Genomic DNA, 13,394 nt, shown 5'->3' on the forward strand with positions numbered 1-13,394 from the left:
GGGGGCACCCGGGAGCTCCTGGAACGCTGTTAGCAAGAACTGAGGTGGGGAGTGGAGCACAAACACTGCTCCCCGGTTTCTGTCTGTCTCCAGCCACTGCCTGACCTTATGCTCCCACCATAGCTCTCTGGGGGTAGGGACCATCCCCCCATTCTTTGCACATACAGAGCCCAGCACAACGGGGCCCTGCCATCTCGGTGCTACCGCAACACAAACCCTACTCGGGCAGCCGGGGAAGCAGATGAGCTCTGATGCTGCTGCTGGGAACTGGAGCACAGGGGACAGTGACAGGGAGGGGGCAGCCGGTGTAAGCCCAGAAGAGCCGAGCTCCCTAACCCCTCACCTCTTTGTTAATTCCCTTGAGCCATACCATTCGGTCTCCCTTTAACTCCTGGGCTAGGAGGAGCCGGGCCTAGCCCCCCAGCAGTGGCCCAGGGGCTGATGCTTCCTTTGCCCGTCCTCAGCCCCGTCCCGTGGAGAGGCAAGCCCGGTCTCTCTGCCAAGCCCCTGGGCTGGCAGCCACCAAGAGCAGAGTTGCTTTATTCCTGTCCTCTGCACCCCTGACCTCCCAAGGAACAACCTCGCCCCGTCTTGTCTAAATATTTGCGAAGCGGCCGAGAAGGCGCCCGTGGCGGTGACAGGATGCACATGCTCCGGAGGAAGGAACGTTCCCCAGCCGCTAGCATGGGGGAGTTCGCCTGCATTGTTAGCCCCCCAGCAGGGATGAGGGCCCTTGGCCTCAGCGCCACGAGACCGGGGAGAGCTCCTGGTGCTGCCCTTCTCCTGCCCTTTCGCTTTCCACTGGGAAAGTCAGGCCCTGGCAGGCTCTTCAATCGCACAGCGAGCTCCTCTGAGACTCCCTCTTCCCTCTGACCCAGCCAGCCCTGTCCACTGGCCGAGGCAGGGCTCTGGCGGTGCTGGGTCTCGGCGCTGGCACTCAGCAGGGTGCCTAGGGGTCTGCTAAGTGCCAGGCGGGGCCACGCTTGCCCTGCTGGCAGCCATTGTTCCTGGGCCCACTCCCAGGAGCCAGGCGCAGCGCCCGCAGGAGGGCCGGACGCCCTGTCCTGAGAGCTGACCACGGAAAGACGAGACACAAGCGGTGAGCGGAACCAGCAAGGCAGAGGCAGGGCGCTCGGGTGGCCCCCCGCGTTGCCTAACGCGCTGCACAACCGGATGGGGCTAATCCTTTAATTATCTTTTTAAATGACCCCTTTAAAAATTCCCTCTCAAACCACAACCCTTTGTGCTCCCTTACCATCTGCCTCTGCCCCCCCCCCCCAAAAGGGCCTCGGCTTGGTATGCTGGGGTGGGGGAAAGGGGGAGCAGCATTGGCTGCCTTTCCCCCCTCTCCCACCTGGCATTACTAGGTCCTCTCCCCACCAGGGACATGGCTGCTCCAGGGCTTGGGGTGCTAGCCTGGGATTTAGGAGTTCTGGCTTCAAGTCCGTTTGGCTGCAGCTTTCTGTAGGCCCTTGGGTGAGTGGCTCAGGGGAAGGTTTTCCGAAGACACCTGTTAAGCACCTCATGCCGTGGGACCAGGCAGCTCGTTGCTACTGATGCTTTTGGAAACCTCCCCTTAGGGGCTTTGTGCCTCCGCTCCCCAGATCATAGCACAGCGCTAGCGCCCAGGCACGCTGCAAGGGGAAATCCTCTCAAGACCGTGAGGCGCTCAGCTAAGCTGGGGAGGGGGTTCAGATAAGAACCTGAAGCAAAGTAAGTGGCAGTGACTTGCAGGTATCTGACTCTCTCAGTGGGGCCCGCTCCATCTCTGGGGCAACCCTGTGACTGTTAGAGGAGATCAGTGAGTATCAGCCTGCTGGATGCTGCCTCCCAGGGGAACTGACTCCTCTTAGGCTCTCTGTTCGAAGGGATTTTTCCATCCTTTCTGTCCTGGCGTGTTCAGCTGAATGGGCTTAGGAAATCAGTGCTGCCCCGAGATCGGCTTTCTCGCACACCCCGTGAGCTGAGTCCTGCCCCACGCAGTCCTCTGGCAATGGGTCAAAGGCAAATCAGGGTCCCCTCCTGCCGAGGGACAGACAGCAAAGAGGACGCCAGCATGGGGAAAGGTGTGAGGACAGGCAGAGCCGTGCCTGCCTCTGGCATCTCCTGCTGTGGGATCTCACAGATCTCAGGCAGGCTCAGAGCACACCAACAGGATGGAGCCCTGCTGTTCCCCCACCTACTTTGAGACTCACTTTGGCGCCTCCGGGACTTTGGCTTGAGCGAGGACTCTGAACAGCTCCTTGGCAGGGGGGCGGCGTCAGGGCTTGGGTGGCTTTGTGAATGCTGATTGGTAGAGACGCAGGTGCACATAGGGATTTAGGGGTCTACAGGGTTAGGTGGCAGGGAAGTGACAGTTTTGAAAATGCCAGTGGTGTTTAAGAAGTGGCCGCAGGCACCTACCTAGAGGCCAAAGGCGCCTACATCCCGCTGAAGAGCTGGGCTGAAGTGGCTTGCCCCAGATCACACGGGCAACTTGTAGCACAGCTGGGAACTGACTCCACTCTCTAGTCTTGGTCTCTTCCCCTCCCTGGCTGCTACAAATGAGCCTGGCCCTGCAGAGCCATTGCTGGCTCCGACGGAGCAGCAAGCACAGCCGCATTAATGTCAGTGTTGCCAACTCTTACGGTTTTTTCGGGAATGGAGGGATTTTGGTTGGGGCCAGAGCCGGGCTTCGGCTGATGTGAGAAGCTCCAGTCCTCTAGTGACCCACCAGAGCTGCTGCAGAAAGAGCTCTCTCCCCTTCCCCAGGGAAACTCCAAGAGAGGAGGGAGCGAGAGACCCCAGCAGCTCAGCTCCTCTCCTTCCTCCTGTGAGCAACCAGGAGAGGATGGTGCCTCTGCTCCTCCCACTCCCTGCAGCACCTCCCTGGGGAGAGGTGAAGAGTCCCCGGGAAGCACCCAGCCTGAAAGGAGGAGAGGGGTCCCCATTGCAGCCCCCCAGGCTTGGGAGAGGGGGTAAAGAGCCACAGGAGGAGCAGAGTGGGCTGAACTAGCAAAGTGGGGGCTGGGTGGGATGAACTGATGGGGTGCTTAGGACAGGCTGAACTAATGGGGGGATGCAGAAATAACAGGGTGTTGGGGGGTTGAACCAATGGTGGATGGAGGGCAGAACTGATACGGTGAAGTAAGATGGGCAGAACTGATATGGGGACTGGCTGAGACAGGACTGATTTGGAGGTCAGGGGCAGAATTAACTGCAGGGCAGGGGATGGGGAGATGTTGGGGTGAGAGCTCCTGCAGTGGGGGGCGGGGGGCAAATCCCCTTACTCAATACATTTGGGAGACTGAGCGGCACTAATTGTCTCACTGACCCACACTGGGACTGGGCAGGGGGAGTTCAAAAATCAAAAGACAGGCCAAAAAACCACACTACCATCTTTTAAAAAAATCTCATGATATTGTGGGCTGTCCTCCTGATTTGTTGGGGTTATGCTGTTTGATCTCTTGACGTTCCCAGTACTGCAACATTCCCACAGAGGCCTGTCAATATGATGCTGAATGCCGCAGGAATCGGTCTCCCTAGCAGCTGGCTAATTCTGCAGCACTTACTGGGCCTTTTCGAGAACCATGAAGCAAAAGGCTTTAGAAACAATGTGATTTAGCGCTGATGAAGGATGCTGGACTATTAAAACCCTGCCTGGGACTCACCAAAGCAATGGAAAGCCTGGGCCTCTCAGGTGAAGAGGGGGCCCACAGAATCCAAAACCAAACTGAAAACAGAGGGCAAATAATAAGAAACAGGGATGGGGTGCAATTCACAGGTCAAACTGAGGGACCCAGAGGGAACACCATGCACAGAACGCCAGACAGAGTCCACTGCTCCCACAAGGAGTCAATGCAGTCGGCTGACGCCATCCAAGGAACTCTGCACAGACAAGGGACTGGCAAACGGGCCTCCAGTCACAGGAACGCTGCCTCCCTGTCCTGCTTTGATGTGTGGCTGTCCTGACCCATGCCAGGGGTCCGACAAGGAAGCCTCAGGACTTTGTGGGTCCATAGATGGGTCAGCCCAGGAGACCAAAGGGCTCTGGTTATCTGAAAATGTCGTTTAATCACTCTGCTTGGACATGCCCTGGAGTGGCTGCCTGTATGGGCAAGAGGATGCTCCTGACTCCATGGCCCATTCGGTCATTACTGCCTCTACAATGACTGCCGGTGGCTATGGATGTCTCTCCTAGGCTCACCACCTACAGGCTCCCAAAGAGCCCTGGGACAACTTTCAGTCCCTCCTGGGCTGGGGTGGGTCTGCTGCCCTATGAGGCGAACATCTCTGTTCCTCATTCCCAGTCTCCTGAACCTGCTGGTCCCCCATGGTTTCCATCTGCTCCAATGCCTCTCTGCCCCTCGGAGTATTTTACATTCTTTGGCCGGAGTTGACAGGACCTGACAGGCTGATCTAATCTGGTTCCCACACTGGCTGGAATCTAAAACTAACATCCCCAAATGAGGTAACAGCACTTGAATCAACAAACCGCCCTAAACAGATGGACAGGGAGAGAGAACAGAGATTTCCCCCCTCTGCCACTCTCCAGCTCAGCGAAGTAACTCAGTTTGGCCCTGAGTGTGGCTGACGTGGGAAAATCCGGGCTTCAAGACAGGGCTTATAGCACAGCCAGCTTGGCGTGCGCCTGCCCCAGTCGGAGGCCTGCTTTCCCATGTCAGTCGCTGTGGGGGTGAAGCTGCCAGGCTGCGACGCTGCACAGATCTCCAGGAAGCAAAGGCCGGTTCTCCCAGCCCTATTCCTTTCCTTTTTTGGGGGGGGGGGGGGGGGGTGAGGGAAACAAGTTGTCATGGGCCCTTCAAACAACAAATCAAATCAATGAGATGAATGATATGGTGTTTCTGAGAGGCCCTGCCTAGGGAAACCAGCCCAGCTCCGGACATTCTACTGAGCAAGGGGCTTCCCCTTTAAAAATTCTTCTTGCTACCATTAAGGATCTGGGTCCGCACCTTTGTGTGATACTGTTTTCCTCTTCCACGCTTTGTCTGGCTTGTCTAGTTAAATCACAAACTCTTTTGAGCAGGGCTGTCTCTCACTATGTGCATGTACACCGCATAGCATACTGGAACCCCAATCTGGATTGGAGCCAGTAATACAGATTTGAATCAATTATGGACTGAAACAGTCCTCTTTGGTAGCTCTCGGTTTGCTGCTTTCCCTGGTGTTACGAAGTGCATGAGATTCTTTCTCCTGACTGTCAAGGTTTGGCTAGAAACTTGTTTATCAGATCGTCAGAAGGGGGAAGCAGATGCTGCAGGTTCTCAGTTATCTGCTTAGCTTGGGAGACATACAAATTGTTCTGATTTTCAGGAGTTCCTATCATGGGGCGTTAAAGGAAGTGGAGCAGGAGGCGTTCCAGGAGCTGGTGAGGCAGGCACCTTCGAATGTTTGTGGGATGCATAATCAAGATCTTACTGCAGCTGCTTAAATATTTAATTAGCACATCGTGTTAACATTTCAGATAATTGCTATGTCTCTAAGAAATTGGAGTTGCAGACTTCCTGATGAGCCTGCCAGACGGTTCGAAAGTGCAGCTCCCATAAGCACACAGGAGATGTGGACGAAGCTAACCTATGATATTCATATGCCGACTACCCGGAAATGAGCCGGAGGGTCGGGTCGGGGAGGGGAACTTAACCATGCTCATTTCAGCACAAAGGGGCCTTTCTCAGTTTTATTTTTAAAAATTTAAACAAAACCCATCCTTGGTTTGGAATGATGCCAGCATAACAAGCCCTGGCCGTGTAGACAGACACCACCATCAGGAGAGGACTAAGCCCAAGTCCCTGCCGCTAAACTCCTTTAGCTGTGAGAGCAGGCTGCTACAGTCACGCTCACACACACTAAGCTAAGCTAGTTTCAGAGTAGCAGCCGTGTTAGTCTGTATTCGCAAAAAGAAAAGGAGTACTTGTGGCACCTTAGAGACTAACAAATTTATTAGAGCATAAGCTTTCGTGAGCTACAGCTCACTTCATCGGATGCATTAGCTAAGCTAGTGTCCATTCTCTGCACACACACCCCTTCTGAACATCTGAGGTCGATGGGAGTTCACGTTCCTATCTAAGGTGTGATTTTGTAACAAAGATGTGTATACAGACAGACATCACAGAGTCTCAGCAAGGATCAAGCCCTGGGACCATCAGCACCCAAAGCACAAACCCTGCCACTTAAGCTAAAGGAGGAACTTACTCCTTGAGCTGTGCGAAGCAACAAGTTCTTACAGTCGCTGGGGTCTGCTGCAGGGAGAAGAGAATCCCTGGCTACAGCCAGCGTGTTAGACAAACGATTAAAAAAAGTGACAGCCAGTTTAGGTGCAAATTTTAGAGTTTGCAAATAAAATACAGGAGAAATATTTTCATGAATGAATATGTATGCAGGGTGGTTGAAAACTAGAGGTCATTTTTGGTCTGGATTTAAAGATCAGATTTAGAGATTTAACAGAGAATGGGACGGGACCTAACGTGGGGAACAGATTATCCCACGTCTGCCTACAGCAGAGATCTTACAGCTTCCACTGAAGCACATGGATCTTGCCAGCATCAGACAGGATACTAAAGCAGATGGACCTTGGTTCTGATTCAGTCTGGCAAACTATGTTAAACAGCTCCCTGCAGTTTGCAAACCTGTCTAGTACTACTGACTGACAACATGGAAGTGAAACTAACTAGAAACACCAGCAAAACAGGCCAGTATATCTTCATCCTCCAGTCCAAGTGAAATATATCAGTGGGGAAAAGTAAAGCGGAAGGTAGGAAGAGCCAGACTGGATCAGCCCTGAGGTCCATCCAATCCAGGATCCTGTCTCTGGCAGTGGCCAGTACGAGTTGTTTCAGAGGAAGGTGCAAGAAACACTAAAGTGGGCAGTTCTGGTCTAACCTACCCAAAGGAGAAGTTTCCTCCCGACCTCCGCAGTGAGAGGCTGGCTTATGGCCTGAAGCATGAGAGTTTATCCCTTCCAGACATGTATAGTTATTTTAAATCCTGTTTAACTGTGGATGCTTTATCCACATTATCCATGTTAATGCCGAATACTTTTTGGAACCCTAAGCAATTAAGTCATCAGAGGGTGTTATTAGCGACACAGATAAAGACACAGATGGGGTTTTTAGTCTGATAGTGTCTATCTAAGGAGCTAATTTCTCCCCAGTAGTGGCAAGAAAGAAAAGGGGTGACTGATGACCAGGTGGTGGCAGCAGCGAGTCATTTCCCATCTCAGATGTTGCTACTCAGGCTGCGATTTAGGTGCAAGCTTGCACCAACCCCACAAGAGTGCTTTCAAGGGGCCCCCTGGCCGGCCATCAAGCTATTGTATTGCTTGAGAGGCCAGAAGTAGCTTAGAGGCCCTGCATCTCAGAAATGTGCAGGGCTGCTACTCACAGAGTCCCTGCCATTTTCAGGCTCTCGTTTATGTTTGTTTTTTAAGCCTGCATGGTGGGAAAGGGGATTGACTGTACTTTCACAACTACTTCCGAGTCCATCCTTAACATCCATCCCCAGAAGCAGGGGTTCAAGCTGGACCCAGCCAGGAACATCTTCACCTCTTAAGCCCCACACACACATCCACACCCACACGAGGGAGTGACAGACATGGATTAACAGGCTGACAAACAGAAGGGGGAAGGTCTGCTTCGTGGTCCTGGCAGCTTCAAAACTGCCATGATCTATATGAATAACGATGTGTACTGCACAACAGACTCTTTCATCAGAGGATCTCAATTCATTTTACAGACATTCGGGAATTGCATCTCTCTGCATTCCAGTGAAGTTAGGATTATTCCATTTTACAGGTAACAGGAAGTTTAACTGACCGCTCTGAGGCCACGCAGGGAGAGTCATGAAAAGGACCCAGAAGTCCTGACCCCCTCCGACTCGGTATTTATACTATCATGAGAACCACCAGCGCCAGAAACTAGAGCAAATCCGAATCTCAACTGTGCTCCAAATCTGAAGCAGCCGCTAGTGTTCTATGGCAAGTTGGCTGGTCGCATAATGCTGGCTCCCCCTCCTCATTTCCAAGGTGCTACATCATATCACAGACAGCGAGAAATAAACTAAATACTTTCCCAGATAAGCAACTGCTGTGGTAGCCACTAGGATGTTCTGTGATAGTGAATGACAAGTGAGGAGTCCCTGAGCAGTGTTGGCCACATTAAGAAAGAGTCCAAGTACTTTTGGTAGAAAAGATAAGTGCCGGGTTCTCCTTTCAACCTAAACCAGTTTTACAGCTGGTAACTCCACTCATCTTAGTGGAGTTGCTCCTGATCTTTCCCAGTGCAAGCAGGAAGAGAATAGGGACTTTTCTCTCTCCCTCTAGGGTTTTCTCAGAAAATAGCTGTTAAAATCATGCCAGAACTGAAGTGGAGGCAGAGGGAGCGAGAAGGTAATCAAAATGATGTGGTTTACAGGTCCACCCTCACAACCTGCCATGGCCAGAAATGAATCTCGTTTCCTGCTGGAACCCCAGTTTTCCAGAGCTGTAAGGCATGTGGGCCTAGTTCTAACTGTCTGCAAGATACAGGACTGTAATATTGTGCCTGGCCCCTTGGTCTAACAGGGATTTTTGGACCTTAATATAGTGAGTCCCAGATTGCAGGTCATTTGCTGTAAGACAAGTAGTCACGCTACCTTCTGCCCTGACGTTGCTAGGTCTCATAAAATAAGCAAGGTGTGTCTGTGCTAGTACTTGGATGGGAGATCTTCAAAAACCAACCAACAAACCACCCAGCTGCTGCGCTGAATGGTGCTGGTGACTCAGAGAGGGCCACTGTTCACTCAATATTGAGCGAGCTCCCCAGCATGCTATCGGAGGGCAGTGCGCCCCTGGAAGTATCATCTTGTAGATGAGATATAAATCCAAGGTCCTGACCACTTCTGGGATGAAATTCTGGACCCAATCATGTTAATGGCAAAACTCCAATGGACTTTAACAGAGGCAGGATTTCACCCTGGTCTTTCCATCTGCACTTTCCCCAATCAACTTGGGTTGGTTAATGCTTGTTTTCTGACCATATTCCTACTCTGGTAATTATAGTCTGCCTATCTTTAACTCCTGCAACAGTTTCAGCTGGATATGGTCTCTTGAGTTATTGGGTAGTATTGCAGTGTACTGTTAAGCAGCTGCCATTTTCCACCCTAGAAGTGATTGCATTTCAGTTGTTGGTGAAATCATTCCTGTGCCTACAGCTTGTCAAGTGCTTTGAGATCGGTGGGTTAAAAGCTGCAGGGAAGTTGCTGTTGTAGCCAAGGAGAACAGGGTGTTGTGTGTAAAGGGAGGTACTCACACAGTGTATAGGCTGGTTCAGGGTTAGAATGATTGCTGAGTCGCTGGACGAGTTCTGGTTCTCACAAATGAACTGAAAAAAAAAAACAACCCAAGTCATTTCTGCATGGTGGAAGGATAGCTGGTCGTTGATGCAGCAGATTGATCAGAGACACAAGGTTGCAAGGTTGCAAACACTTCAGTCAGTTCTATAGCCTGTGTTAGGCACGTCAGACTAGATGACCTAATGGTCCCTTCTTGCCTTAAAAGCCATGTATTAATCAAGAGGCAGAGATGGCAAAGGCCTGGCAGGTCTACAGGGCCCATCTCCCAACCGTTTATAGGTAAGTGTCCTGAACAATCTGGGCACTTCTAACCAGGAAACTATCGTCTGACCTGTATTTGCTAGCACATGTGCCAAAACGGGCTTAGGACCTAGAGAGAGGGGTCAGGTGGAGAGATCTGGGTCTCACCAGTGTGTTCCTGCCAATAAATGGTTGGAGTCTGACACTCCGTCACGTGATTTATGGGAGTCAGCCATGATGCATGCCCACCCACTGTGAAAACAAACCCCCAAAACGTTTCCCTCTCCCTGCTTCCTGTTACCACGGCCCCCTCTCCTGTGCCTGATGCAGCTCATGTCCTAGCCCCATCATCTAATTTCTGTTGTTGTTTATAGCATGCCCAATTTCTAGAGCAAACAAAATGACCAGATATGGCCTCTGTCCAAAACCATAACAATCTAATTCCTCTCCAGGTCAGTCAGGGCTGGATTCACAAAAGTACCTAGGTGCCTAAACCCCAGATTTAGAAACCCAAGTCCCAGTTTTGGCTCCACGGCAATCCTCAAAACTGCCGCTGAACCCAGGAGAGGCCAAAACTCCCTCAGCACCTGTGTTTGCCTTAAAAATTGCCTCCATGCTTATGTTCCTGCCTCAGGGCCTCGGCACTGATGCCTCACTCTAGGCACCTGGACCCCTATCTCCCACTTAAACTCCAGAGTAATTCACAAACCGGGGAAGACAGGTGTTTGGCCATCTACGTCATCTGTGGGGCCAATCCGAGAGGTGTGCTCAGAGATCGCCTACCAGACTGGACCCATCAGTGAGTTCAGTGGAGGGAGGGGAAGAAAAAGAAGAGCTCCCACATAACAGCTGCAACAGGAGAGATTTAGGAAGCCCTACATCAGAATATCTGGTAGCCTAGTAGTTAGTGGCACTCACCTGGGATGTGGGAGACCCCCCCATTCTCCCACGCAGGCAGAGGGGGGACTTGAACTGTGGGAGGGAAGTCTCCCACATCCCAGGGGAGTGTTCCAACCGCTGGGCTGACTAGTGAGGGAGGTAGGACCTTCCCCTCTGCTGTCTGGCTTCTTGCAAAAAACGTAGGTGGCTAACCCCACAGCTGGGACTCATAAGCGGAGCTAGGCACCTCCCTGCAGCCCAGACTTAGCTCCAGCGCAGGGGCGGGGCTTATTATCCCCCCCCCCGGTTGGCATCTCCTATTGGCTAGCTTAGGCGGCTCCGTGCCTCGCATGCTGGCTTTTGTGAATGACAGTCTAAGACACCTGTCTGTCCCCATTCATTGTATAGAGAGCCTGGACACCTACCTCCTGTGATTTTCTCAGCACCGAGTCACTCGGTGTCACAAAGCCTAAGGATCTTTGTGAATCCAGCCCTCGCGCCCTCCATTATACTCCCCATCCCACCCCCCAAACAAGAGGTCTTTCCTGAACAGCTTCCCAACAGTAGTCCTCCTTCGCCCCATCTCCAAATCTATACACTGCGGGAGGGGGGAGGGGAGGGGGTTGGTCCATTCCTGTCCTGTGGGCTCATGTGTTTGTAGAGACTTCCCCTGAAAGAGATCACCCCCTGACGACAACAGAGATACATAAGCAATGACGCATGCCGTACGGAACCCCTGACCTATGCATACATTGGGTGCTACTTCAAATGAATACACTGTTTTAGGAATAAAACACAAGCCTCTGCTCCCTGAGTAGGAAAGAGGATCTCTATTTGCTGTCAGCAGCAGTAGTAGGGCTTGTATCTTTTCTGTGGTCCAGCCACCAGAGGGAGACCTGATCGCACATATTGAACCTGGCATGTTCCAGTGCTATAAGGCTTGACAGCCTTAGGCTGCCCAAGAGGACTGAGCCTTTTCTTCTGCTGGCTTTGGGCATGCCACCTACACCCAGGCCCTTGTTACCTGATTTTTGGGCAGGGAGTCAGTGGGCTTGGATTCCCGGCCAGGAGTTGGAGCGTGGCGGCTCAGTGATGTGCTGGCTGTAATGGAGATCACAGTTCCAGAGCCTGAGGCTGGTGGCTGTGATACAACACCAGACCGCTGTATGGTTGGAACTGCAACTTTCCCATGTTTGGTAGTACTTTCCGTAGATGTCACAGGCTTCACTGACTGATGTCCGTTCTGGGGGGTATGCTCCTTGTCTGCATTAGCACCTGAGCCCCTTACTAGACATCAGAACACAAACAAACAAGACATTGATCAGTTATAACTATATAGTTATAGTTATCAGTTATATAGTTATACCCCACCAAAATGCGAAGAGCAGACAGGCGCCACGAGGAGTGATGAACGGTGAACTGCAAAAGTAAGCTTTCACCTAAACTTTACATGACATTTATTGGCAGCCCTACCTGTATCCTGAAGTTTTTTGTATAGGAATTCCTTAGTGGTGTTTATTAAAAGAAAAGAAAAGAAAAGAAAAGAAAAGAAAAGAAAAGAAAAGAAAAGAAAAGAAAAGAAAAGAAAAGAAAAGAAAACGGGTGGGCAGGGTGGGGGCAAGTTAGAGAATACTGATATGTAAAAACTTGTTGTAGATTGTTATACTCCCTTGAGATGAAACCTCACCACGCCGGGGCCTGAAGGCTGCCCTGCTTTATGCCAGGTTAAAGCCACGCTCTGAGGGGATCTGCCAGGGGCTGTGATTGGGGGAGGGTGCCAGCTGAATGCCCCCCATAAATCCCCCTTATAGAAGGATCTCGCTGATTTCTTCCAAGAGAAAACTGACAAAAATCGTGACCTTCCCCATCCCCTCAGCTCGCCTCCCCTCCTATAACTCTCCTCCTTCTCCCCTGTCACAGACGCAGCAGTTTCTCATCTGTTCTCCTCCCCTAACCCCTTCACTTGCTCCAGTGGCCTCCTCCCACCTTATTTCCTGATCTCCCTCATGTCTATGCTCATCCCCTCCCTTATGCTTCTCCTTAACCTCTCTCCTCCGACTCCTTCCCCTCACAACACAAACATGCTTTGGACTCTCCATTTTTTTTTTAAAAACCCACCACCTCTGCCCCCACTTGCTGCTCCAACTACTCCCCCCATTTCCCTTCTCCCTTTCATCATGAAGCTCATTGAATGCAGTGTCCACAGTCGCTGTCTGGAGTTCCTCTCCTTCAGTTCCATCCCAGACCCTCACCAGTCTGGCTTCTGCCCCTTGCAATCCACTGAACTCGCTCTTGATGAAGTCTCTAATGACCTATTCTTAGCCAAAGCTCAGAACCAGTCAGTGCTCCATCCTCACCCTCCTGGAGCGGTCAGCTGCCTTCGACACAGTCAGTCCTGCTCTTCTTGAGATCTTATCCTCCCTTGGGTTCCATGACTCTGTCCTCTCCTGGTTCTCTCTAATCGCTCCTTCAGACCCCCTCCGACTTTCTATGAGGCTCTGTCCTGGGTCCTCTTCTCTTCTCCCTCTATCCTTATCCCTGGGTAATTTCATCCGTAAACACAAATTCAACCACCATCTCTATGCTCTCTCTCTCTCTACTCCAGACCTGTCGCCTTCTACTCAAAATCAAATCTCAGCCTGCCTCTCTGACACCTTGTGGATGTCTAGCCTTCACCTCAAGCTCAACCTGGCTAAAAGAACTCTTAAACTCTCCTGCAAAAAAAAAAAAAAGGAAAATCTCCTCATAACTTCCTCTCTTGATCACAGGCTTGTAACCTGGGCATCATCTTTGATTCAGATCTCTGTCTAGGTCCACACATCCAGGCTATGTCTACAGCATGCCGATTCTTCAAAAAAGAACTAGATAAGTTCACGGAGGATAGGTCCATCAATGGCTATTAGCCAGGATGGGCAGGGATGGTGTCCCTAGCCTCTGTTTGCCAGAAG

At 51.5% G+C, this 13,394-nt stretch overlaps 1 protein-coding gene across 1 annotated transcript in view; it reads right to left on the reverse strand.

Moving 5' to 3' along the window:
* Window positions 1-13,394, reverse strand: part of PODXL (podocalyxin like) — a 92,402-nt gene that overhangs the window by 22,780 nt on the left and 56,228 nt on the right. The window contains exons 5-6 of the mRNA XM_038378989.2: window positions 11,471-11,733; window positions 9,285-9,356 (exon numbers count right to left, since the gene is read on the reverse strand). Of these exons, the coding sequence (XP_038234917.1) occupies window positions 9,285-9,356; window positions 11,471-11,733 (335 nt within the window). The remainder of the gene's footprint in view (window positions 1-9,284; window positions 9,357-11,470; window positions 11,734-13,394) is intronic.

This window comes from Dermochelys coriacea, chromosome 1, assembly GCF_009764565.3.
Source record: "Dermochelys coriacea isolate rDerCor1 chromosome 1, rDerCor1.pri.v4, whole genome shotgun sequence".
NCBI lineage: Eukaryota > Metazoa > Chordata > Testudines > Dermochelyidae > Dermochelys > Dermochelys coriacea.